Consider the following 23,629-nt stretch of genomic DNA (forward strand, 5'->3'; position numbering starts at 1 on the left):
TCTGGCAACCGTTTATGCCGTGAGACTTTGCACGTTGCCTTCGTGCCACACAACAACCTGTGGGATGCCCTGGAGGATTGCTGACCCATCTTCCTCTCCCAGCTCCCGCAGACAAATACAGCGGAAGACCCTCCCGCTGGAAGCAACCCTCTTTATTGTTCACTAGGCAGTGGGGTTTCGCCCCGGGGAGCGCTCTCCCCTCCTCTGCTGGCAGCTCAAGAGCTGCAAGAGGGCAGTGCTGACTCCCCAGCCTCTCCTCCCCGCTGCAGGACTCGGAGCGCTGGGACCCTTCAGGCCGGTCCTGCCCTGCCGGTGGCTCTTCTCAGAGGCGCTAAGGAGAGACGAGGAAAAGCTCCGAGGGCCAGGTCCCGAGAGGGAGGCCGAGAAACGCTGCCTGCCCCCTCCAGCCCCGCGCCCCTGGCCGTGCGCCTGGCCTGCGGCAGCCCCGAAGCCCGCTGACAGGCTCTGTGGCTCTGCGGAGGCCCCTCGTGTCCCAGCCAGTGGCGGGGAACCTGCGCGGCACCGGGCTGAGGCGCCGGGCGAGGCCGGGGCAGAGACGTGCGGCTGCAGAGGCTGGCTGGGAGGAAGCAGGGGCTACGGGCTCTGAGGAGCTGGAGCCCAGCACCGGCTCCTGCCGGAGACGCGTGGAGCCGCCCGCGGGCGTCCGGTGCCAGCCAGAGCCCTCGCCAGGAGCAGCCGGCCGCTCGCCCTGGAACGAGAGGGAAGTCTGGTTGAGGGCCGCGGGATCCAAAGCCTGCTGCCGCCCCTGGAGCGGGGAGAGCCCGGGGCCCTGGTTGCCCGAGGGACTGCTGGCAGGGGGACGCGGGCCGTTGCGGGAGAAGCTCACCAGAGCAGGAGCCCCTCTGCAGCCTACCTCCGGACTTCCACAGCTCTGCTCTTGCGCCCGTCTTCCTACGGGGCCTCCCTTCTCTTCTCCAGCAGCCTCCGCACCCGGATGCCCCGCACGGGACGGCACCTGCAGCAGCAGAGGACAACACTCTCGCTTGGGCTCTCGAGCTGCCCGCCTCTGCCTGCCACCAGCCCCCTTCCCCTTGGTCTCCGGGGGAGCCTGAGCCCACGGCCGGCCGCTGGGCTGCAGGGGGACAGCGGGAGTCGGGGCCTCTTCCCCGTCATTCCCTGCCAGCAGCAGCCAGGGGACGGACGGAGAACCAAAGCCCACAGGCAGACAGCCTGCACCCCGGGTCCCTCAGACGGCCCGCTGCCGCTCCGCTCGCACAGGCCCTTGGGGGAGCTGGCACTCGCTTACTTGCTCAGTGACTCGTCCGGAGCAGCTGTTTCTGCCGCCTTCTCCGGGGGGCGAGGGATGAGAAGCTGCTGCTGCTTCCACTCCACCGGTGCCACCTGAGCGCCAGGCCCGCCACCCCCTACGGAGAGCCGTCCTCCGGGCGTCAGCGGCACCTGCGTTGGCATGAGATGAAGATGGGACCCCGGCCCGAGCCCACTCCAACCTGCAGCACCGCGGGAGGCGGCGATGCAAAGACCTCGCCCGTCATCCAGCCCCCTGGCCACCCACCGGGCGTTCTGAAGCCAGGCTAGAGCACCGTCCCCAGTGAGGGACGGCGCTGGTGTAGCTGCAGGTCCTGAGCACAGCCCTGTGCTCAGCACAGCCGTCAGTGCCACCTCAGAGCGGGGCCAGGGCCCGGCCCGCTCCCCCCGTGGCCCCTGCACCTCGCGCTCAGCTCCCTGCAGGCAGCACAAGGCAGGGAGGGGACCGTGCTGGGCACGGCAGGAGCTCCCAGTGCAAGCGCCATGCTGCCTGCAGCTTGTAACCCACCATCCCTGCCCACCGCCCTGCTCGCTGCCCTTCCACGAGCAGGCACCCCAGGAGGGTGTGTTTCACGGCATTTCACACCACGGCTCCCGGGGAGCAGGAGAGCCCGTTCCTGCCGCTGCTCTGCCTTGCCCGTGGCCCTTGGGAAAACAATGCCCCAGCTCTGGCAAGGAAGCTCCCGGGCTGGGCATGGTCTTCCCTCCCAGAAAAAGCACCTACCGAACTTGCTGTGTTCTCGCCAGCCTTCCCCTTCCTCGCCAGCTCCACGAGCCGCAGGGAGGACGCGCCGTCTTCCAGCAGCTTCCGCTTGTCAGCCTGCGTTTTCAGCTACGGGGCAAGCAAATCCACAGGACGCGTTTTAGGTGGAGGTGCAAAGCCAGGAGCTGTCACTCGACGGTGCGGCAGGCCTCCCAGCGGGCTCTGCCCAAGCTCAGGACAGTTTCCCCTGCAGCCTTCTGTCTCCAAGGAATTCAGCAGGAAAGGCTTCAGCCTTCGGCCTTGAAGCCCAGGGGAAGGCGGCTTTCCCTGCGGTGGCCTTGGAAGGAGTCCTCATCCTCAAGGGAGGAAGGAGAGGCTCCGAAAGCGCCGGACCTTCTCCCGGAGGGAAGCTTCCAGGTCAAGCACAGAGAGGGCAAAAGTGTCTGCAGCGGCCCCCCGTGGGCAGAGAAAGGTTAGGTTTTGGAGTGCTTTAAACATACCCGGCCCCTCTCTGCCTCATTCCTCTCCCTGCGAGCCTGGTACTCTGCCCACATGCGCTCCTCCTCCCTTTCTTTCTGGAGCCGCTCCTCAGCCAGCGATGCCCGGAGATTCCTTTCATCCCGCTGCATACACAGGTAGCAGACTTCCTGCCGGGAGTGAAAGCAGGCAATGGTGAGAGCGACGTCAATGAGGGAAACGTCCAGAATCAGCACGCATCGAATGACGCAGGCATGCTGCCCGCAGGGGGTACCTGTCCGGCTCTCCGGTGACCCTCACAGACAGGGGGTTGAGTTTGGGGCCGGGCCGCAGCAGACCGCTTGCTCTTCCCGTCTCCCTTCCTTGAAGAGCTCTCCTCGCGCACTGCCGGCAGCCTGCAAGCAAGCGAGAGGGGGAGTTTCGGCTATGGCTTGTGCTCGCCAGCCCGCTGCCGCACGGGCAGCACGCGGCAGCTCTCCGCGTGGACTGTCCCTCGTCTCTGCTCTGTCCCAAGGAGAAGCTGTGACCCGAGCTGCGGCAGCAGCCCCCAGAAGCAGAGCTGAGGCGCCCACACGCAGACCCCGTCCAGAGGAACCCTCTCCCTTGCCAGTCCCCGAGCCCTCCCCCCCGCTGACCAAAAGAAGAGGCTCCCTTGCAGCTACGGAGAAGGAGAAAAGTCAACCGTAGCCGCCTGCTGTGAGCGTCTGCAGGCAGGTCCCAACAGGGCTGCACGCTGGCAGCAGGGGCACGAGAGCAACCCCTGCTAAAACCTGCTTTCTGCTCACTGCCCCGCAAGGAGAGGGCAGTTTGCCAGGACACGTGTCGCAATGGTTTTGGAGTTCACCAAGACCCTCTGACCAAAGGCAGGCTCTCGCTGCCCCAAGGACCAGAGCCCTGGGGTTGCCTCCTCCACCTCCCCACCAGCCGCACCTGAGGGAAGGCTCTTTTGCCCCGGCAGCCTCGCCCAGGTCTCCTTCGACCGTCACCCGAGGCAGTCTGGCCGGAGAGAGACGTTCGCGCGACAGCAGCTGGCGCTTCTCAGTGAGAGGCCCTGTAAGAAGGTGACAGAAAGGCTCTTCAGAGCAGCCCCTTGGTGACCATGCGACCAGGCAGGGACCAAGCCTCTCTGCGTGCCGGTGGGGAAAGGGGCTAGCAGAGAGGGACAGGGACGCTCTTGCGCACCAATCCGAGCCTGGGGCTTTCTCCCTCGGAACCTTGCCCAGATTTTCATTTCTGTGGCCTGAAAGTGCTCCCGCTGGTCTTCCTTTCTCCCTGCATTTCACAGGCGGGGAGGCGAGCCTTGGGTCTCTCCGCTGCCATCGTGACCCCAGAGCGGCCCTTTGGGCACATCCAGCCCACGGAGGAGTTGTCAGCAGACCGGAGCTACAGGAGCCCAGTGCGGAAGGGGTCTAAGCAGTATCGAACGCAGCTGGAGGCGCTGGGCTGCCCTGCCATCTTGGTCCCTACCAAGGGCCTGCAGAGCTACTGTCACAGGAGGGCCTCCTCCTGTACAAAGCACAGGCTTTTGGCCGTGGCTCTGAACCCCTTGCCCTTAGCAGAAGGCGCAAAAGGGGAGGGTAGAGAGGTCTCGCAGGAGCCACCGCTCTCACAGTACCTGTTCGCTTAGCCTCTTCCTCCCTCCTCGCTTCTCCCTTTTTCTTCTTCTCCGCCTGCCCCTTGGGACTCTGAAGAGCCCCTTCCCCAGCAGCTCTTCCAAGTGCTACATAGAGCCCGATCCTGGAAGCAAGACGACAACGGCAGTCTGAGTCCAGGGTGCCACCTCCCAGGGTTGCAGGGCTTGGTGCCACCTTCTGAGAGATGCTTGCTGTGGGTTGGGCAGGGAAGGGGCAATCACTAGCCCGTGGGCCGCACTGTGAATCCACCCATCTTCCAAGATAAGCAGGAGCAAGCGTGGAGTAATGGGGGATCCAGGCCTTGGGAAAGGTCTCCCTCCAGCTCCTTCCCGAGCAGCGGGCAAGCCCTGGCACTACCGGCCGACCCAAGAGAAGCTGAGAAGCTGCCGACGTGGTCAGCGGCCAAGGGCTGCAGAAGCAAACGTACTCACTTGGGAAACACGACGATGTCGCCAGAAGCCGACTGGGAAGGGGCGTCCTTTCTGCCCGATACGGCCGAACCCCTCGTGCTTGACCTCTGCAGGAGAGACAGCCCCGCGTGAGACCATTGCCAGGACAGGAGCCTGTTGCTGACCGAGGCAGCCGGCCTTTGGGCCGCTAAGGCAGAAAGCTGCCCTCTGGCAGAGCTCCCCGTCCCCAGCGTTAACCCCTCCTTACTGGAAGCAGGAGCTGCACAGCGAGCGCCTGCACCCCAGTCGTAACGCCGCCTGGCTTTGTGCAAGGGCAAGAGGCAGCCGTCTCAAGCAGGAGACGAGTCAGACCCACAAGGAGAAGTCAGCGCCAGCGGCCTTTCAGGGCATTTCCCAAGAACCCACGGCAGTGCTGGCAGAGCGAGGTACTCACGCTGAGGAGAGATTTCAGCAGGCGGCCGGTGCTATCCAGGCTGCAAACAAAGTCTGCGGAAAACTGCATTTTGACTTTGTTCTTCCGGAAGCGCAGGCAGCCCATGTCCTTGAAGGTGAAGTCCACATCCTGCTTCTTTGCCAGGGTGTAAGACAGAAAAAGCAGGGTCTCTTGAACGCAGCGCTGCACCGTGTCCCGAGGAATGCGGGTGTCCAAGGATACCGAGGTGTAATTCAACAGAACAATGGAAAGAGCACCTAGGAAAACACAAGCGAGGAGCAAAGTAGCTTTGCTGAAGTGGAGGACAGTCAAGCACGGGCCACCGCCGAGCCCACGGGCAAAGCTGTGCTACAGAGCTTCTCTAGAATAGTCCTCTGGTGCAGCCCAAAAGCGAGATGTTTGTAGCCCCTTCCTGTCCCCAGCTCAAAGCACTCTCCAGGCTGAGAGGCAACACTGGAGAGAAGAGACTCCCTGAAAACACAGAGCTCTGAGGGCCTGGTGCCCTACACCGATCACACCACACCACATCCTCCCTGCTGCCCGCTGGCACCTGCAGCTGTGCCAGCTGCCATGAGCACAAACGACGGTCAATGCGGCCATCAGGGCGCAAACAGTGCAGAGAGGGACCTTTTCGGGAGCTGCGGCTTGGCAGCCGGCGGAAGGCGGGGGGCTGTCTTTGCTTGTGAGGAGCTCGGGCTGATCTCAGGCCTTTCTCAAGGAGCCCTAGACTCCTCTCAGTCCCCTGGCAGCAGCAGTTCCGCAGGCACCCCGACGGCCTCACAAGGGGAGGCCATCCCGTTCATCCGCCTGCTTACCAGGAAGAGTTTCTTTCTCGTATTGGAGCCCGTGAACCCAGGCAAAGTTCTCCGACAGCTGGAAGATGGGCTTCAGCGTGTGGAGGAGATCAGAGGCCCCCGTGGACAAATAGTGTTTAATAAGGCAGAAGGTGCCCAGTCCAGGTATTGTGACGCCCTGAAAAGAGAGACAAAAGGAGGAACAGGGCTCAGGATTTCTGCAATGGGACACAGCTTCTGCAGGCAAGGCGATGGGCTGTTGCGCCTTGGCTTATGGGGAAGGGGCTGGACAGCGGCAGCCTGGTGAGCTTTGGGGATGGTCTCACCCCCTTTCACCTCCCTCAAGAGATGCTCCAGAGCAGAGAAATGCCCTCGGCTATGGAGGACCCCCCAGGGGCTTTCCAGCAAGTGGGGAAAGCCTGGAGAAACGGCTCAGGCTGAAACTGCACAGTTTGGCAGTGGGCAATGAGCAAGCTGCAGGCAGCGCGGATCGGTTCCTTCTGCTGCAGCTGGGCTCTTCTCTTTGTCCCGAGAGTCAGAGCAGCAGGGCTGGTGGCACGCCTGTGATCAGCAGGGTACCTCCGGGATGTTGCTGGTGCTTTAGCAGCTGGCTTGCAAGTTGAGGACTCCTGGAACGGGCAGGGTAGGACGGGATGAGGAGATGGCAAAGCCCACCTTGTTCAGTGCAAGCTGCCGGAGGATGTACTGGGATACGCCATCCCAAATTCTCACAATCTCTGGAAAGCAAGAGAAAGGGAGGTCATGCTCCACGTCGGCCCAAGGCACAGAGGCGGCGGGTGCCAGTGTCCTGGGATACACCCTCCCCAGGATGAACTGCGGCACCAGAGGGGAGCCCCCCCTACAGCAGCGCTCATCAGACAGCGCCCGATGGCCTCACCATCATCCGAGAGGTTCATGAGGGTTGGAATCATGAGGCGGCCACGACACAGGATGGGAGCGCTCCTGGCCTCCATCTGGCTCCGGCCCTCCTCCGTCTTCCACCAAGCAGCCGTCCCACACCGGTTCGCTGCCTCCAGTTAGTTGCCTTCTGCTCCTCGCGGTGAGGCGTCTCCTCAAGAGCAAAGCAGCAGCCAGCACCTCGCTCCTGAAGGCCTCGCAGCCAAGTGTGGGCTGGCGCGGGCAGCAGCGCTGGTCAGGGGGAGGTGTCTCTAGGTCACAACTGGCCCCATCGCCACCTCACTGCGCGTGTCACAAGCGGGGGGGCACATCATGCACCAGCAGCTCGGCCCCTCCAGGGCGTTTGGGTTCAAGTGACCGATCATTGCTCCCCTGGGGCCAACCCACCCCCAGGGCAGCCCCTAATTCCTGGGCTGCCAGACTCCAAGAAAGGGAGGATCAAGCCCTGCCCTTGCCACAGAGGGGCCTCTTTTTATCCTCTGCTTTACCTGATATCTGTCACGCCTTGTAGGGACCTCCACCTGGCTCCGGTAGGCAGCTAAGCACCATAAAACAGCTTGCTCACTCCCTGGCAGTGACATGGGGAAGAGAATCAGAACCGTAAAAGTAAGAATACCTCTGGGCTGTGGTAAAAGACAGATTAAGAAGTAAAGCAAAACCTGCACACACAGGTGCTCCCAGGAGCCAGCTCCCACATTACTTGTTCTCTTAGGCTCTTCCTCTAGCCTTGCTCTTCTTTCTTTTCCTCCACATGCCCCTTGGGAGTCTGAAGAGCCCCTTCCCCAGCAGCTCTTCCAGGTGCTACACAGAGCCTGATCCTGGCAGCAAGAAGACAACAGGATTCAGTCCTTGGGAAAGATCTCCCTCTGGCTCCTTCCTGAGCAGCGGGCAAGCCCTGGCACTACCGGCCGACCCAAGAGAAGCTGAGAAGCTGCCGACGTGGTCAGCGGCCAAGGGCTGCAGAAGCAAACGTACTCACTTGGGAAACACGACGATGTCGCCAGAAGCCGTCTGGGAAGGGGCGTCCTTTCTGCCCGATACGGCCGAACCCCTCGTGCTTGACCTCTGCAGGAGAGACAGCCCCGCGTGAGACCATTGCCAGGACAGGAGCCTGTTGCTGACCGAGGCAGCCGGCCTTCGGGCCGCTAAGGCAGAAAGCTGCCCTCTGGCAGAGCTCCCCGTCCCCAGCGTTAACCCCTCCTTACTGGAAGCAGGAGCTGCACAGCGAGCGCCTGCACCCCAGTCGTAACGCCGCCTGGCTTTGTGCAAGGGCAAGAGGCAGCCGTCTCAAGCAGGAGACGAGTCAGACCCACAAGGAGAAGTCAGCGCCAGCGGCCTTTCAGGGCATTTCCCAAGAACCCACGGCAGTGCTGGCAGAGCGAGGTACTCACGCTGAGGAGAGATTTCAGCAGGCGGCCGGTGCTATCCAGGCTGCAAACAAAGTCTGCGGAAAACTGCATTTTGACTTTGTTCTTCCGGAAGCGCAGGCAGCCCATGTCCTTGAAGGTGAAGTCCACATCCTGCTTCTTTGCCAGGGTGTAAGACAGAAAAAGCAGGGTCTCTTGACCACAGTTCAGTACAGCGTTCTGAGGACTTGGGAACACGCAGCACTGCACCATGTCCCAGGGAACGCAGGTGTCCAAGGGTACTGAGGCATGATTCAAGAGAACAATTATAGAAGCTCCTGTGGAAAAACAAGCAGGAAGCAAATTAAGTTAGTGCTGAAGTGGTGGACAGTCAAGTATGGGCAGCTGTCGAGCCCACGGGCAAAGCTCTGCTAGAGAGCTGTCTAGCAGATTCCTCTGGTGCAGCTCAAAAATGAGGTGTAGCCCCTTCGTGTCCCCAGCTCACAGCACTCTCTGAGCTGAGGTGCCATGGGGATAGCAAGGATTTCTTTCTAACACCAGGCCTGCGTTGCCCCCCCCGAGGAATCTTTTGCTTTCCCACCACATGCAGCCATTCCCTTTCCCAGCAGAGTTGTCCCCAGGTGTCACAGCTTTGGGGACCAAAATCCTGTCAAGCAGGGCAATATCCCTGACTGCTAGAGCAAAGAAAGAGGATGAATGCTGCAAAGAAGACAATCCCTGAAAACAGGCTCTGAGGGCCGAGTTCCCCACACCCATGGTGCATTTCTGGGGACATGGCATATCCTCCCTGCTGCCATGAGCAGAAATGACGGTCAATGCGGCCATCAGGGCGCAAACAGTGCAGAGAGGGACCTTTTCGGGAGCTGCGGCTTGGCAGCCGGCGGAAGGCGGGGGGCTGTCTTTGCTTGTGAGGAGCTCGGGCTGATCTCAGGCCTTTCTCAAGGAGCCCTAGACTCCTCTCAGTCCCCTGGCAGCAGCAGTTCCGCAGGCACCCCGACGGCCTCACAAGGGGAGGCCATCCCGTTCATCCGCCTGCTTACCAGGAAGAGTTTCTTTCTCGTATTGGAGCCCGTGAACCCAGGCAAAGTTCTCCGACAGCTGGAAGATGGGCTTCAGCGTGTGGAGGAGATCAGAGGCCCCCGTGGACAAATAGTGTTTAATAAGGCAGAAGGTGCCCAGTCCAGGTATTGTGACGCCCTGAAAAGAGAGACAAAAGGAGGAACAGGGCTCAGGATTTCTGCAGTGGGACACAGCTTCTGCAGGCAAGGCGATGGGCTGTTGCGCCCCGGCTTATGCGGAAGGGGCTGGACGGCGGCAGCCTGGTGAGCTTTGGGGATGGTCTCACCCTCTTTCACCTCCCTCAAGAGATGCTCCAGAGCAGAGAAACGCCCTCGGCTATGGAGGACCCCCCAGGGGCTTTCCAGCAAGTGGGGAAAGCCTGGAGAAATGGCTCAGGCTGAATGCTGGGCTGCCCACGCTGGCAGTGGGCAACGAGCAAGCTGCAGGCAGCGCGGATCGGTTCCTTCTGCTGCAGCTGGGCTCTTCTTTTTGTCCCGAGAGTCAGAGCAGCGGGGCGGTGGCATGCCTGTAGCCCCCAGGGTACCTCCAGGATGTTTCTTTTGCATTAGCAGACAGTTTGTGGGGACGAGCAGCACGGTGGCTGACGCCAGCGCCCTCAAACACCGCGTCCCACCCTCCAGGACGAGTCCCAGCCCAACAGGGCTGCTCAGCTGCCCGTTAAACTCCTGCGGGGCTCGCTCCGCCCCGCGGTTCCGCGCGATGCCCACATGGGACGCAAAGTGACTGCCCTCCTGCTGAGGCCCGCTCCCCGGAGGGCGGCGGGAGCTGCGGGACGCCGAGGCCTTCGGCACGACGCCGGCTCTCATCCCAGGACGGAGCGAGCCCACTCTGCAGCAGCGCCCAACCACGCCCCAGGGTCCCTGCGTCAGCTGAACCGCCCCGACCCCGGCACGAGGGCACCCGCCTTCCCCAGGACGCTGGTGCGACCCTGGCTGCAACCCAGCCCCGAGGACAGGCTTGCTGCCTCGTTCCCCAGGAACGAGCCCGCGGCCGCTGCCCTCTCCCCTCACACCGGCTCCCCTTCCCTCACACCGCCTCCCCGTCCCTCACACCGGCTCCTTGCCCCCCACACCGCCTCCCCGCCCCTCACACCGCCTCCCCGCCCCTCACAACAGTTCCTTGCCCCTCACACAGGCTCCCCTTCCCTCACACCGCCTCCCCTTCCCTCACACCGCCTCCCCGTCCCTCACACCGGCTCCCCTTCCCTCACACCGCCTCCCCGTCCCTCACACCGCCTCCCCGTCCCTCACACAGGCTCCCCTTCCCTCACACCGCCTCCCCGTCCCTCACACCGCCTCCCCGTCCCTCACAACAGCTCCTTGCCCCTCACAACAGCTCCTTGCCCCTCACACAGGCTCCCCGTCCCTCACACCGCCTCCCCGTCCCTCACACCGGCTCCCCTTCCCTCACACCGCCTCCCCGTCCCTCACACCGGCTCCCCGTCCCTCACACCGGCTCCTTGCCCCTCCTTCCCTCCGCCTCTCCCCCAGCCAGCTCCAGCACCGCCCCCGGGCCGTGAGGCTTCCCAATCACACGCCACCCCTGGGGGGGCAGCCCACCAATCACACGCCACCCCTGGGGGGCGGCCCACCAATCACACGCCACCCCTGGGGGGCGGCCCACCAATCACGCACTGCCAAGCCGGCAGGCTGCCGCCCACCCGGTGCCCGTTCTCAGAGCAGGGAAGGTTCCAGAAGGGGTCGCCGGACCGGGGTGGGAGGGCGTGGGTGGCCGGGGCCGGGGCGGGGGGTGCTGGCCCCCACCTGAGCGGGGTCCCACCGAGAGCCTGCCCACCAGCGTGAGCCCGGGCACACGGAGGGAGCCTTGGCCGCAAGCTGCGCTCCCCGGGGGACGCAAAATCGCCTCAGGAACGCTGAGGGGAACCCCCCCGCCCTCAGTCAGTCCCCCGTTCCTGTAGCGACGCTGGGTTCCATCAGACAGGGCCCGCGTCCTGCAGGGTCGGGAAGAACAGGCAATCGCAGCGGAAGGAACCTGATGGCAAGGATGACTGACCGAAGGCAGCGGTCTCCGAGGGCGTTAGCAAAAGAGGCAGGAGGAAAGCGAGCGTGCGAGAGCGGGGGGATACGCGCAGTAACGGCACGGGTCCGTACCAGGTGCCTTTCCGGCCCTCGTGCGTCCCGCTCAGACGAGGGTCCTCTGTCGGGGCGCTGGCGCGGGAAGCCGCCCGTGCTGCCCTTCTCTGTCCCGGGAGGAATCCCAAGCGCGCAGTACGGACAGCGCGGGCGCTGTCTCCTGGTGGCAGGAGGATCTCGAGCCTCTCCTGACCCTGTCAGGCCCCAACCTTGCACCCCTGCAGGAGCCCCTGTGTGGTTCAGGCACGGCTGAGCCAGTTCTCACTGGCCTCCAGGGACAGCCCAGGGTGCTGAACGACCTCAGACGCACGCTGTGTGATCCCGAGAGCACGTGGAGCTCTCCCCGCCTCGTGAGCTCGGCCCTGAACGCTGCTACTGTCCCGCAAGACGGGCAGGCTCCATTAAATCACGGGAGAGAGAGGCAGTGACCCTGACTTCTGGACTAATCCTTGACATGGAGTTACCAAGGGATGCTCGTCTGAAGCCCTGGGCTGACTGCCTGTGACGCTCCCTGGTGACCCGTGGGCTGGATCACGCTCTGAACACTTTTTCATCCCTCACGCGAGCCATAGCCAGCAAACACACCAGCTGTCCTGTTTTCCAAGCTGCTCTCAGGGGACAAGGGGTGGTAGGAACCCCAGCGTACCCAAGCTAGCGGCCCGGATCCCCCCGAGCCCAGCCGCGGATAACACGTGTGCGCACTACGTGCCACCCTTGCATTTTCTGCTGGGCCCAGCCGAGGAAGCGCTGCCCACAGCCAGAGGCTCTCTCCAGAGGTGTCCCCGTCTCACAGAGCCCTGGAGAGGCCTCCCCTAGCCCAGAGCAATTGTCCCTGCCCCCCCCAAAGAAGGCACCAGCAGGCTACCAGTATCCTTGGCCACGATGGGGACGGTGAGCTGTACAAGGGCAAAAAAAAATCAACGACCTCTTTGGCCTTGGCCGAGAGAACTAACAGGGGGAACAATGCCAGGCTGCAGCGACGGGGCAGTGAGCAGCTTAGGGAGAAGAGAGCCTGGTGAGCCCGGACAAAAAGCTGCTTGGGGCAGGATGGAGGGTCCGCCTGGGCGTCGTTGCAGAAAGGAGAGGCCATTCTGGCAACCGTTTATGCCGTGAGACTTTGCACGTTGCCTTCGTGCCACACAACAACCTGTGGGATGCCCTGGAGGATTGCTGACCCATCTTCCTCTCCCAGCTCCCGCAGACAAATACAGCGGAAGACCCTCCCGCTGGAAGCAACCCTCTTTATTGTTCACTAGGCAGTGGGGTTTCGCCCCGGGGAGCGCTCTCCCCTCCTCTGCTGGCAGCTCAAGAGCTGCAAGAGGGCAGTGCTGACTCCCCAGCCTCTCCTCCCCGCTGCAGGACTCGGAGCGCTGGGACCCTTCAGGCCGGTCCTGCCCTGCCGGTGGCTCTTCTCAGAGGCGCTAAGGAGAGACGAGGAAAAGCTCCGAGGGCCAGGTCCCGAGAGGGAGGCCGAGAAACGCTGCCTGCCCCCTCCAGCCCCGCGCCCCTGGCCGTGCGCCTGGCCTGCGGCAGCCCCGAAGCCCGCTGACAGGCTCTGTGGCTCTGCGGAGGCCCCTCGTGTCCCAGCCAGTGGCGGGGAACCTGCGCGGCACCGGGCTGAGGCGCCGGGCGAGGCCGGGGCAGAGACGTGCGGCTGCAGAGGCTGGCTGGGAGGAAGCAGGGGCTACGGGCTCTGAGGAGCTGGAGCCCAGCACCGGCTCCTGCCGGAGACGCGTGGAGCCGCCCGCGGGCGTCCGGTGCCAGCCAGAGCCCTCGCCAGGAGCAGCCGGCCGCTCGCCCTGGAACGAGAGGGAAGTCTGGTTGAGGGCCGCGGGATCCAAAGCCTGCTGCCGCCCCTGGAGCGGGGAGAGCCCGGGGCCCTGGTTGCCCGAGGGACTGCTGGCAGGGGGACGCGGGCCGTTGCGGGAGAAGCTCACCAGAGCAGGAGCCCCTCTGCAGCCTACCTCCGGACTTCCACAGCTCTGCTCTTGCGCCCGTCTTCCTACGGGGCCTCCCTTCTCTTCTCCAGCAGCCTCCGCACCCGGATGCCCCGCACGGGACGGCACCTGCAGCAGCAGAGGACAACACTCTCGCTTGGGCTCTCGAGCTGCCCGCCTCTGCCTGCCACCAGCCCCCTTCCCCTTGGTCTCCGGGGGAGCCTGAGCCCACGGCCGGCCGCTGGGCTGCAGGGGGACAGCGGGAGTCGGGGCCTCTTCCCCGTCATTCCCTGCCAGCAGCAGCCAGGGGACGGACGGAGAACCAAAGCCCACAGGCAGACAGCCTGCACCCCGGGTCCCTCAGACGGCCCGCTGCCGCTCCGCTCGCACAGGCCCTTGGGGGAGCTGGCACTCGCTTACTTGCTCAGTGACTCGTCCGGAGCAGCTGTTTCTGCCGCCTTCTCCGGGGGGCGAGGGATGAGAAGCTGCTGCTGCTTCCACTCCACCGGTGCCACCTGAGCGCCAGGCCCGCCACCCCCTACGGAGAGCCGTCCTCCGGGCGTCAGCGGCACCTGCGTTGGCATGAGATGAAGATGGGACCCCGGCCCGAGCCCACTCCAACCTGCAGCACCGCGGGAGGCGGCGATGCAAAGACCTCGCCCGTCATCCAGCCCCCTGGCCACCCACCGGGCGTTCTGAAGCCAGGCTAGAGCACCGTCCCCAGTGAGGGACGGCGCTGGTGTAGCTGCAGGTCCTGAGCACAGCCCTGTGCTCAGCACAGCCGTCAGTGCCACCTCAGAGCGGGGCCAGGGCCCGGCCCGCTCCCCCCGTGGCCCCTGCACCTCGCGCTCAGCTCCCTGCAGGCAGCACAAGGCAGGGAGGGGACCGTGCTGGGCACGGCAGGAGCTCCCAGTGCAAGCGCCATGCTGCCTGCAGCTTGTAACCCACCATCCCTGCCCACCGCCCTGCTCGCTGCCCTTCCACGAGCAGGCACCCCAGGAGGGTGTGTTTCACGGCATTTCACACCACGGCTCCCGGGGAGCAGGAGAGCCCGTTCCTGCCGCTGCTCTGCCTTGCCCGTGGCCCTTGGGAAAACAATGCCCCAGCTCTGGCAAGGAAGCTCCCGGGCTGGGCATGGTCTTCCCTCCCAGAAAAAGCACCTACCGAACTTGCTGTGTTCTCGCCAGCCTTCCCCTTCCTCGCCAGCTCCACGAGCCGCAGGGAGGACGCGCCGTCTTCCAGCAGCTTCCGCTTGTCAGCCTGCGTTTTCAGCTACGGGGCAAGCAAATCCACAGGACGCGTTTTAGGTGGAGGTGCAAAGCCAGGAGCTGTCACTCGACGGTGCGGCAGGCCTCCCAGCGGGCTCTGCCCAAGCTCAGGACAGTTTCCCCTGCAGCCTTCTGTCTCCAAGGAATTCAGCAGGAAAGGCTTCAGCCTTCGGCCTTGAAGCCCAGGGGAAGGCGGCTTTCCCTGCGGTGGCCTTGGAAGGAGTCCTCATCCTCAAGGGAGGAAGGAGAGGCTCCGAAAGCGCCGGACCTTCTCCCGGAGGGAAGCTTCCAGGTCAAGCACAGAGAGGGCAAAAGTGTCTGCAGCGGCCCCCCGTGGGCAGAGAAAGGTTAGGTTTTGGAGTGCTTTAAACATACCCGGCCCCTCTCTGCCTCATTCCTCTCCCTGCGAGCCTGGTACTCTGCCCACATGCGCTCCTCCTCCCTTTCTTTCTGGAGCCGCTCCTCAGCCAGCGATGCCCGGAGATTCCTTTCATCCCGCTGCATACACAGGTAGCAGACTTCCTGCCGGGAGTGAAAGCAGGCAATGGTGAGAGCGACGTCAATGAGGGAAACGTCCAGAATCAGCACGCATCGAACGACGCAGGCATGCTGCCCGCAGGGGGTACCTGTCCGGCTCTCCGGTGACCCTCACAGACAGGGGGTTGAGTTTGGGGCCGGGCCGCAGCAGACCGCTTGCTCTTCCCGTCTCCCTTCCTTGAAGAGCTCTCCTCGCGCACTGCCGGCAGCCTGCAAGCAAGCGAGAGGGGGAGTTTCGGCTATGGCTTGTGCTCGCCAGCCCGCTGCCGCACGGGCAGCACGCGGCAGCTCTCCGCGTGGACTGTCCCTCGTCTCTGCTCTGTCCCAAGGAGAAGCTGTGACCCGAGCTGCGGCAGCAGCCCCCAGAAGCAGAGCTGAGGCGCCCACACGCAGACCCCGTCCAGAGGAACCCTCTCCCTTGCCAGTCCCCGAGCCCTCCCCCCCGCTGACCAAAAGAAGAGGCTCCCTTGCAGCTACGGAGAAGGAGAAAAGTCAACCGTAGCCGCCTGCTGTGAGCGTCTGCAGGCAGGTCCCAACAGGGCTGCACGCTGGCAGCAGGGGCACGAGAGCAACCCCTGCTAAAACCTGCTTTCTGCTCACTGCCCCGCAAGGAGAGGGCAGTTTGCCAGGACACGTGTCGCAATGGTTTTGGAGTTCACCAAGACCCTCTGACCAAAGGCAGGCTCTCGCTGCCCCAAGGACCAGAGCCCTGGGGTTGCCTCCTCCACCTCCCCACCAGCCGCACCTGAGGGAAGGCTCTTTTGCCCCGGCAGCCTCGCCCAGGTCTCCTTCGACCGTCACCCGAGGCAGTCTGGCCGGAGAGAGACGTTCGCGCGACAGCAGCTGGCGCTTCTCAGTGAGAGGCCCTGTAAGAAGGTGACAGAAAGGCTCTTCAGAGCAGCCCCTTGGTGACCATGCGACCAGGCAGGGACCAAGCCTCTCTGCGTGCCGGTGGGGAAAGGGGCTAGCAGAGAGGGACAGGGACGCTCTTGCGCACCAATCCGAGCCTGGGGCTTTCTCCCTCGGAACCTTGCCCAGATTTTCATTTCTGTGGCCTGAAAGTGCTCCCGCTGGTCTTCCTTTCTCCCTGCATTTCACAGGCGGGGAGGCGAGCCTTGGGTCTCTCCGCTGCCATCGTGACCCCAGAGCGGCCCTTTGGGCACATCCAGCCCACGGAGGAGTTGTCAGCAGACCGGAGCTACAGGAGCCCAGTGCGGAAGGGGTCTAAGCAGTATCGAACGCAGCTGGAGGCGCTGGGCTGCCCTGCCATCTTGGTCCCTACCAAGGGCCTGCAGAGCTACTGTCACAGGAGGGCCTCCTCCTGTACAAAGCACAGGCTTTTGGCCGTGGCTCTGAACCCCTTGCCCTTAGCAGAAGGCGCAAAAGGGGAGGGTAGAGAGGTCTCGCAGGAGCCACCGCTCTCACAGTACCTGTTCGCTTAGCCTCTTCCTCCCTCCTCGCTTCTCCCTTCTTCTTCTTCTCCGCCTGCCCCTTGGGACTCTGAAGAGCCCCTTCCCCAGCAGCTCTTCCAAGTGCTACATAGAGCCCGATCCTGGAAGCAAGACGACAACGGCAGTCTGAGTCCAGGGTGCCACCTCCCAGGGTTGCAGGGCTTGGTGCCACCTTCTGAGAGATGCTTGCTGTGGGTTGGGCAGGGAAGGGGCAATCACTAGCCCGTGGGCCACACTGTGAATCCACCCATCTTCCAAGATAAGCAGGAGCAAGCGTGGAGTAATGGGGGATCCAGGCCTTGGGAAAGGTCTCCAGCTCCTTCCCGAGCAGCGGGCAAGCCCTGGCACTACCGGCCGACCCAAGAGAAGCTGAGAAGCTGCCGACGTGGTCAGCGGCCAAGGGCTGCAGAAGCAAACGTACTCACTTGGGAAACACGACGATGTCGCCAGAAGCCGACTGGGAAGGGGCGTCCTTTCTGCCCGATACGGCCGAACCCCTCGTGCTTGACCTCTGCAGGAGAGACAGCCCCGCGTGAGACCATTGCCAGGACAGGAGCCTGTTGCTGACCGAGGCAGCCGGCCTTTGGGCCGCTAAGGCAGAAAGCTGCCCTCTGGCAGAGCTCCCCGTCCCCAGCGTTAACCCCTCCTTACTGGAAGCAGGAGCTGCACAGCGAGCGCCTGCACCCCAGTCGTAACGCCGCCTGGCTTTGTGCAAGGGCAAGAGGCAGCCGTCTCAAGCAGGAGACGAGTCAGACCCACAAGGAGAAGTCAGCGCCAGCGGCCTTTCAGGGCATTTCCCAAGAACCCACGGCAGTGCTGGCAGAGCGAGGTACTCACGCTGAGGAGAGATTTCAGCAGGCGGCCGGTGCTATCCAGGCTGCAAACAAAGTCTGCGGAAAACTGCATTTTGACTTTGTTCTTCCGGAAGCGCAGGCAGCCCATGTCCTTGAAGGTGAAGTCCACATCCTGCTTCTTTGCCAGGGTGTAAGACAGAAAAAGCAGGGTCTCTTGAACGCAGCGCTGCACCGTGTCCCGAGGAATGCGGGTGTCCAAGGATACCGAGGTGTAATTCAACAGAACAATGGAAAGAGCACCTAGGAAAACACAAGCGAGGAGCAAAGTAGCTTTGCTGAAGTGGAGGACAGTCAAGCACGGGCCACCGCCGAGCCCACGGGCAAAGCTGTGCTACAGAGCTTCTCTAGAATAGTCCTCTGGTGCAGCCCAAAAGCGAGATGTTTGTAGCCCCTTCCTGTCCCCAGCTCAAAGCACTCTCCAGGCTGAGAGGCAACACTGGAGAGAAGAGACTCCCTGAAAACACAGAGCTCCGAGGGCCTGGTGCCCTACACCGATCACACCACACCACATCCTCCCTGCTGCCCGCTGGCACCTGCAGCTGTGCCAGCTGCCATGAGCACAAACGACGGTCAATGCGGCCATCAGGGCGCAAACAGTGCAGAGAGGGACCTTTTCGGGAGCTGCGGCTTGGCAGCCGGCGGAAGGCGGGGGGCTGTCTTTGCTTGTGAGGAGCTCGGGCTGATCTCAGGCCTTTCTCAAGGAGCCCTAGACTCCTCTCAGTCCCCTGGCAGCAGCAGTTCCGCAGGCACCCCGACGGCCTCACAAGGGGAGGCCATCCCGTTCATCCGCCTGCTTACCAGGAAGAGTTTCTTTCTCGTATTGGAGCCCGTGAACCCAGGCAAAGTTCTCCGACAGCTGGAAGATGGGCTTCAGCGTGTGGAGGAGATCAGAGGCCCCCGTGGACAAATAGTGTTTAATAAGGCAGAAGGTGCCCAGTCCAGGTATTGTGACGCCCTGAAAAGAGAGACAAAAGGAGGAACAGGGCTCAGGATTTCTGCAATGGGACACAGCTTCTGCAGGCAAGGCGATGGGCTGTTGCGCCTCGGCTTATGGGGAAGGGGCTGGACGGCGGCAGCCTGGTGAGCTTTGGGGATGGTCTCACCCCCTTTCACCTCCCTCAAGAGATGCTCCAGAGCAGAGAAATGCCCTCGGCTATGGAGGACCCCCCAGGGGCTTTCCAGCAAGTGGGGAAAGCCTGGAGAAACGGCTCAGGCTGAAACTGCACAGTTTGGCAGTGGGCAATGAGCAAGCTGCAGGCAGCGCGGATCGGTTCCTTCTGCTGCAGCTGGGCTCTTCTCTTTGTCCCGAGAGTCAGAGCAGCAGGGCTGGTGGCACGCCTGTGATCAGCAGGGTACCTCCGGGATGTTGCTGGTGCTTTAGCAGCTGGCTTGCAAGTTGAGGACTCCTGGAACGGGCAGGGTAGGACGGGATGAGGAGATGGCAAAGCCCACCTTGTTCAGTGCAAGCTGCCGGAGGATGTACTGGGATACGCCATCCCAAATTCTCACAATCTCTGGAAAGCAAGAGAAAGGGAGGTCATGCTCCACGTCGGCCCAAGGCACAGAGGCGGCGGGTGCCAGTGTCCTGGGATACACCCTCCCCAGGATGAACTGCGGCACCAGAGGGGAGCCCCCCCTACAGCAGCGCTCATCAGACAGCGCCCGATGGCCTCACCATCATCCGAGAGGTTCATGAGGGTTGGAATCATGAGGCGGCCACGACACAGGATGGGAGCGCTCCTGGCCTCCATCTGGCTCCGGCCCTCCTCCGTCCTCCACCAAGCAGCCGTCCCACACCGGTTCGCTGCCTCCAGTTAGTTGCCTTCTGCTCCTCGCGGTGAGGCGTCTCCTCAAGAGCAAAGCAGCAGCCAGCACCTCGCTCCTGAAGGCCTCGCAGCCAAGTGTGGGCTGGCGCGGGCAGCAGCGCTGGTCAGGGGGAGGTGTCTCTAGGTCACAACTGGCCCCATCGCCACCTCACTGCGCGTGTCACAAGCGGGGGGGCACATCATGCACCAGCAGCTCGGCCCCTCCAGGGCGTTTGGGTTCAAGTGACCGATCATTGCTCCCCTGGGGCCAACCCACCCCCAGGGCAGCCCCTAATTCCTGGGCTGCCAGACTCCAAGAAAGGGAGGATCAAGCCCTGCCCTTGCCACAGAGGGGCCTCTTTTTATCCTCTGCTTTACCTGATATCTGTCACGCCTTGTAGGGACCTCCACCTGGCTCCGGTAGGCAGCTAAGCACCATAAAACAGCTTGCTCACTCCCTGGCAGTGACATGGGGAAGAGAATCAGAACCGTAAAAGTAAGAATACCTCTGGGCTGTGGTAAAAGACAGATTAAGAAGTAAAGCAAAACCTGCACACACAGGTACTCCCAGGAGCCAGCTCCCACATTACTTGTTCTCTTAGGCTCTTCCTCTAGCCTTGCTCTTCTTTCTTTTCCTCCACATGCCCCTTGGGAGTCTGAAGAGCCCCTTCCCCAGCAGCTCTTCCAGGTGCTACACAGAGCCTGATCCTGGCAGCAAGAAGACAACAGGATTCAGTCCTTGGGAAAGATCTCCCTCTGGCTCCTTCCTGAGCAGCGGGCAAGCCCTGGCACTACCGGCCGACCCAAGAGAAGCTGAGAAGCTGCCGACGTGGTCAGCGGCCAAGGGCTGCAGAAGCAAACGTACTCACTTGGGAAACACGACGATGTCGCCAGAAGCCGACTGGGAAGGGGCGTCCTTTCTGCCCGATACGGCCGAACCCCTCGTGCTTGACCTCTGCAGGAGAGACAGCCCCGCGTGAGACCATTGCCAGGACAGGAGCCTGTTGCTGACCGAGGCAGCCGGCCTTTGGGCCGCTAAGGCAGAAAGCTGCCCTCTGGCAGAGCTCCCCGTCCCCAGCGTTAACCCCTCCTTACTGGAAGCAGGAGCTGCACAGCGAGCGCCTGCACCCCAGTCGTAACGCCGCCTGGCTTTGTGCAAGGGCAAGAGGCAGCCGTCTCAAGCAGGAGACGAGTCAGACCCACAAGGAGAAGTCAGCGCCAGCGGCCTTTCAGGGCATTTCCCAAGAACCCACGGCAGTGCTGGCAGAGCGAGGTACTCACGCTGAGGAGAGATTTCAGCAGGCGGCCGGTGCTATCCAGGCTGCAAACAAAGTCTGCGGAAAACTGCATTTTGACTTTGTTCTTCCGGAAGCGCGGGCAGCCCATGTCCTTGAAGGTGAAGTCCACATCCTGCTTCTTTGCCAGGGTGTAAGACAGAAAAAGCAGGGTCTCTTGACCACAGTTCAGTACAGCGTTCTGAGGACTTGGGAACACGCAGCACTGCACCATGTCCCAGGGAACGCAGGTGTCCAAGGGTACTGAGGCATGATTCAAGAGAACAATTATAGAAGCTCCTGTGGAAAAACAAGCAGGAAGCAAATTAAGTTAGTGCTGAAGTGGTGGACAGTCAAGTATGGGCAGCTGTCGAGCCCACGGGCAAAGCTCTGCTAGAGAGCTGTCTAGCAGATTCCTCTGGTGCAGCTCAAAAATGAGGTGTAGCCCCTTCGTGTCCCCAGCTCACAGCACTCTCTGAGCTGAGGTGCCATGGGGATAGCAAGGATTTCTTTCTAACACCAGGCCTGCGTTGCCCCCCCCGAGGAATCTTTTGCTTTCCCACCACATGCAGCCATTCCCTTTCCCAGCAGAGTTGTCCCCAGGTGTCACAGCTTTGGGGACCAAAATCCTGTCAAGCAGGGCAATATCCCTGACTGCTAGAGCAAAGAAAGAGGATGAATGCTGCAAAGAAGACAATCCCTGAAAACAGGCTCTGAGGGCCGAGTTCCCCACACCCATGGTGCATTTCTGGGGACATGGCATATCCTCCCTGCTGCCATGAGCAGAAATGACGGTCAATGCGGCCATCAGGGCGCAAACAGTGCAGAGAGGGACCTTTTCGGGAGCTGCGGCTTGGCAGCCGGCGGAAGGCGGGGGGCTGTCTTTGCTTGTGAGGAGCTCGGGCTGATCTCAGGCCTTTCTCAAGGAGCCCTAGACTCCTCTCAGTCCCCTGGCAGCAGCAGTTCTGCAGGCACCCCGACGGCCTCACAAGGGGAGGCCATCCCGTTCATCCGCCTGCTTACCAGGAAGAGTTTCTTTCTCGTATTGGAGCCCGTGAACCCAGGCAAAGTTCTCCAACAGCTGGAAGATGGGCTTCAGCGTGTGGAGGAGATCAGAGGCCCCCGTGGACAAATAGTGTTTAATAAGGCAGAAGGTGCCCAGTCCAGGTATTGTGACGCCCTGAAAAGAGAGACAAAAGGAGGAACAGGGCTCAGGATTTCTGCAGTGGGACACAGCTTCTGCAGGCAAGGCGATGGGCTGTTGCGCCCCGGCTTATGCGGAAGGGGCTGGACGGCGGCAGCCTGGTGAGCTTTGGGGATGGTCTCACCCTCTTTCACCTCCCTCAAGAGATGCTCCAGAGCAGAGAAACGCCCTCGGCTATGGAGGACCCCCCAGGGGCTTTCCAGCAAGTGGGGAAAGCCTGGAGAAATGGCTCAGGCTGAATGCTGGGCTGCCCACGCTGGCAGTGGGCAACGAGCAAGCTGCAGGCAGCGCGGATCGGTTCCTTCTGCTGCAGCTGGGCTCTTCTTTTTGTCCCGAGAGTCAGAGCAGCGGGGCGGTGGCATGCCTGTAGCCCCCAGGGTACCTCCAGGATGTTTCTTTTGCATTAGCAGACAGTTTGTGGGGACGAGCAGCACGGTGGCTGACGCCAGCGCCCTCAAACACCGCGTCCCACCCTCCAGGACGAGTCCCAGCCCAACAGGGCTGCTCAGCTGCCCGTTAAACTCCTGCGGGGCTCGCTCCGCCCCGCGGTTCCGCGCGATGCCCACATGGGACGCAAAGTGACTGCCCTCCTGCTGAGGCCCGCTCCCCGGAGGGCGGCGGGAGCTGCGGGACGCCGAGGCCTTCGGCACGACGCCGGCTCTCATCCCAGGACGGAGCGAGCCCACTCTGCAGCAGCGCCCAACCACGCCCCGGGGTCCCTGCGTCAGCTGAACCGCCCCGACCCCGGCACGAGGGCACCCGCCTTCCCCAGGACGCTGGTGCGACCCTGGCTGCAACCCAGCCCCGAGGACAGGCTTGCTGCCTCGTTCCCCAGGAACGAGCCCGCGGCCGCTGCCCTCTCCCCTCACACCGGCTCCCCTTCCCTCACACCGCCTCCCCGTCCCTCACACCGCCTCCCCGCCCCTCACACCGGCTCCTTGCCCCTCACACCGGCTCCCCTTCCGTCACACCGGCTCCCCTTCCGTCACACCGGCTCCCCTTCCCTCACACCGCCTCCCCGCCCCTCACACCGGCCCCCCGCCCCTCACACCGCCTCCCCGCCCCTCACACCGGCTGGCACCGGACGCCCGCGGGCGGCTCCACGCGTCTCCGGCAGGAGCCGGTGCTGGGCTCCAGCTCCTCAGAGCCCGTAGCCCCTGCTTCCTCCCAGCCAGCCTCTGCAGCCGCACGTCTCTGCCCCGGCCTCGCCCGGCGCCTCAGCCCGGTGCCGCGCAGGTTCCCCGCCACTGGCTGGGACACGAGGGGCCTCCGCAGAGCCACAGAGCCTGTCAGCGGGCTTCGGGGCTGCCGCAGGCCAGGCGCACGGCCAGGGGCGCGGGGCTGGAGGGGGCAGGCAGCGTTTCTCGGCCTCCCTCTCGGGACCTGGCCCTCGGAGCTTTTCCTCGTCTCTCCTTAGCGCCTCTGAGAAGAGCCACCGGCAGGGCAGGACCGGCCTGAAGGGTCCCAGCGCTCCGAGTCCTGCAGCGGGGAGGAGAGGCTGGGGAGTCAGCACTGCCCTCTTGCAGCTCTTGAGCTGCCAGCAGAGGAGGGGAGAGCGCTCCCCGGGGCGAAACCCCACTGCCTAGTGAACAATAAAGAGGGTTGCTTCCAGCGGGAGGGTCTTCCGCTGTATTTGTCTGCGGGAGCTGGGAAGGGAGCAAGTGTGGTAGGCGCCCCTTCGAGGGGAGACCGTGCCCGCCCTGGGGGCTTCCTTGCCGGGGCCGGGACGCCAACGTGTAGGATTCAACGGGAACCACTTGAGGGCTGCCGAGGACTGACTTCTGGCCGTGGCTTCTGGGTGGCTGAGCAGCGCCTGTTAGTGGTCCATCCCGTTTTACCAGGGACTGAAGCGGTGGCAATGAATTATTTTTTTTTCTCTTGGCCGGTCTGGTACAAGAAAACTCTCCTGCGGAGGCACTCCTCACGGGAAGCAGAAATTGCTGTGTGGCTGCCCTACCAGATGATACATTAGTCAGTAAAAGGGATTAAATCATTGTAGGAAAACCACAAGTTGAATATCGTGGGACTTCTAGCTGCTGTCTGTTTGCAGTTTGCTTTCTAATTTAGGCAAGAATATTGATAGCCGATCATTTTGGCTTTCTC

The 23,629-nt window shown here is 62.8% G+C and overlaps 3 protein-coding genes across 3 annotated transcripts; all 3 read right to left on the bottom strand.

Annotated features, from left to right (window-relative positions):
- Window positions 1-103: 103 nt before the first annotated feature.
- On the bottom strand, window positions 104-6,726 carry LOC138690099 (coiled-coil domain-containing protein 81-like). Its single transcript, XM_069807885.1, has 13 exons — window positions 6,637-6,726; window positions 6,414-6,475; window positions 5,760-5,916; window positions 4,945-5,201; window positions 4,533-4,618; window positions 4,083-4,354; window positions 3,398-3,518; window positions 2,742-2,862; window positions 2,491-2,637; window positions 2,012-2,119; window positions 1,268-1,419; window positions 848-976; window positions 104-331 (listed from the first exon to the last, which is right to left on the bottom strand). The coding sequence occupies exons 1-12, from the start codon at window positions 6,710-6,712 to the stop codon at window positions 913-915; spliced, it is 1,623 nt and encodes a 540-aa protein (XP_069663986.1). The 5' UTR covers window positions 6,713-6,726; the 3' UTR covers window positions 104-331; window positions 848-912.
- A 610-nt stretch (window positions 6,727-7,336) lies between these two features.
- LOC138690124 (coiled-coil domain-containing protein 81-like) lies at window positions 7,337-9,682 on the bottom strand. Its single transcript, XM_069807899.1, has 4 exons — window positions 9,064-9,682; window positions 8,048-8,340; window positions 7,636-7,721; window positions 7,337-7,474 (listed from the first exon to the last, which is right to left on the bottom strand). Exons 2-4 carry the CDS (start codon window positions 8,273-8,275, stop codon window positions 7,378-7,380), a joined length of 411 nt encoding a protein of 136 aa, XP_069664000.1. The 5' UTR covers window positions 8,276-8,340; window positions 9,064-9,682; the 3' UTR covers window positions 7,337-7,377.
- A 2,707-nt stretch (window positions 9,683-12,389) lies between these two features.
- Window positions 12,390-19,414, bottom strand: LOC138690172 (coiled-coil domain-containing protein 81-like). The gene is made up of 13 exons (XM_069808441.1): window positions 18,919-19,414; window positions 18,696-18,757; window positions 18,042-18,198; window positions 17,227-17,483; window positions 16,815-16,900; window positions 16,369-16,490; window positions 15,684-15,804; window positions 15,028-15,148; window positions 14,777-14,923; window positions 14,298-14,405; window positions 13,554-13,705; window positions 13,134-13,262; window positions 12,390-12,617 (listed from the first exon to the last, which is right to left on the bottom strand). The coding sequence occupies exons 1-12, from the start codon at window positions 18,992-18,994 to the stop codon at window positions 13,199-13,201; spliced, it is 1,473 nt and encodes a 490-aa protein (XP_069664542.1). The 5' UTR covers window positions 18,995-19,414; the 3' UTR covers window positions 12,390-12,617; window positions 13,134-13,198.
- Window positions 19,415-23,629: the final 4,215 nt, after the last annotated feature.

This window comes from Haliaeetus albicilla, chromosome 20 (genome assembly GCF_947461875.1).
Source record: "Haliaeetus albicilla chromosome 20, bHalAlb1.1, whole genome shotgun sequence".
In the NCBI taxonomy this organism is placed as follows: Eukaryota; Metazoa; Chordata; class Aves; order Accipitriformes; family Accipitridae; genus Haliaeetus; species Haliaeetus albicilla.

Coding starts and splice junctions, on each gene's coding strand:
- LOC138690099 (XM_069807885.1), bottom strand. CDS start 6,712: ATGGAGGCCAGGAGCGCTCCCATCCTGTGTCGTGGCCGCCTCATGATT. Junction 4,355..4,532: donor GACATCGTCGTGTTTCCCAA/GTGAGTACGTTT, acceptor TTATCTTGGAAG/ATGGGTGGATTCACAGTGCG. Junction 3,519..4,082: donor GGAAGAGGCTAAGCGAACAG/GTACTGTGAGAG, acceptor ACCTTCTTACAG/GGCCTCTCACTGAGAAGCGC.
- LOC138690124 (XM_069807899.1), bottom strand. CDS start 8,275: ATGGTGCAGTGCTGCGTGTTCCCAAGTCCTCAGAACGCTGTACTGAAC. Junction 7,722..8,047: donor TGCTGAAATCTCTCCTCAGC/GTGAGTACCTCG, acceptor TCTCTCCTGCAG/AGGTCAAGCACGAGGGGTTC. Junction 7,475..7,635: donor GACATCGTCGTGTTTCCCAA/GTGAGTACGTTT, acceptor TCTTGCTGCCAG/GATCAGGCTCTGTGTAGCAC.
- LOC138690172 (XM_069808441.1), bottom strand. CDS start 18,994: ATGGAGGCCAGGAGCGCTCCCATCCTGTGTCGTGGCCGCCTCATGATT. Junction 18,758..18,918: donor CATGAACCTCTCGGATGATG/GTGAGGCCATCG, acceptor CTTGCTTTCCAG/AGATTGTGAGAATTTGGGAT. Junction 13,706..14,297: donor GCGAGAACACAGCAAGTTCG/GTAGGTGCTTTT, acceptor ATGCCAACGCAG/GTGCCGCTGACGCCCGGAGG.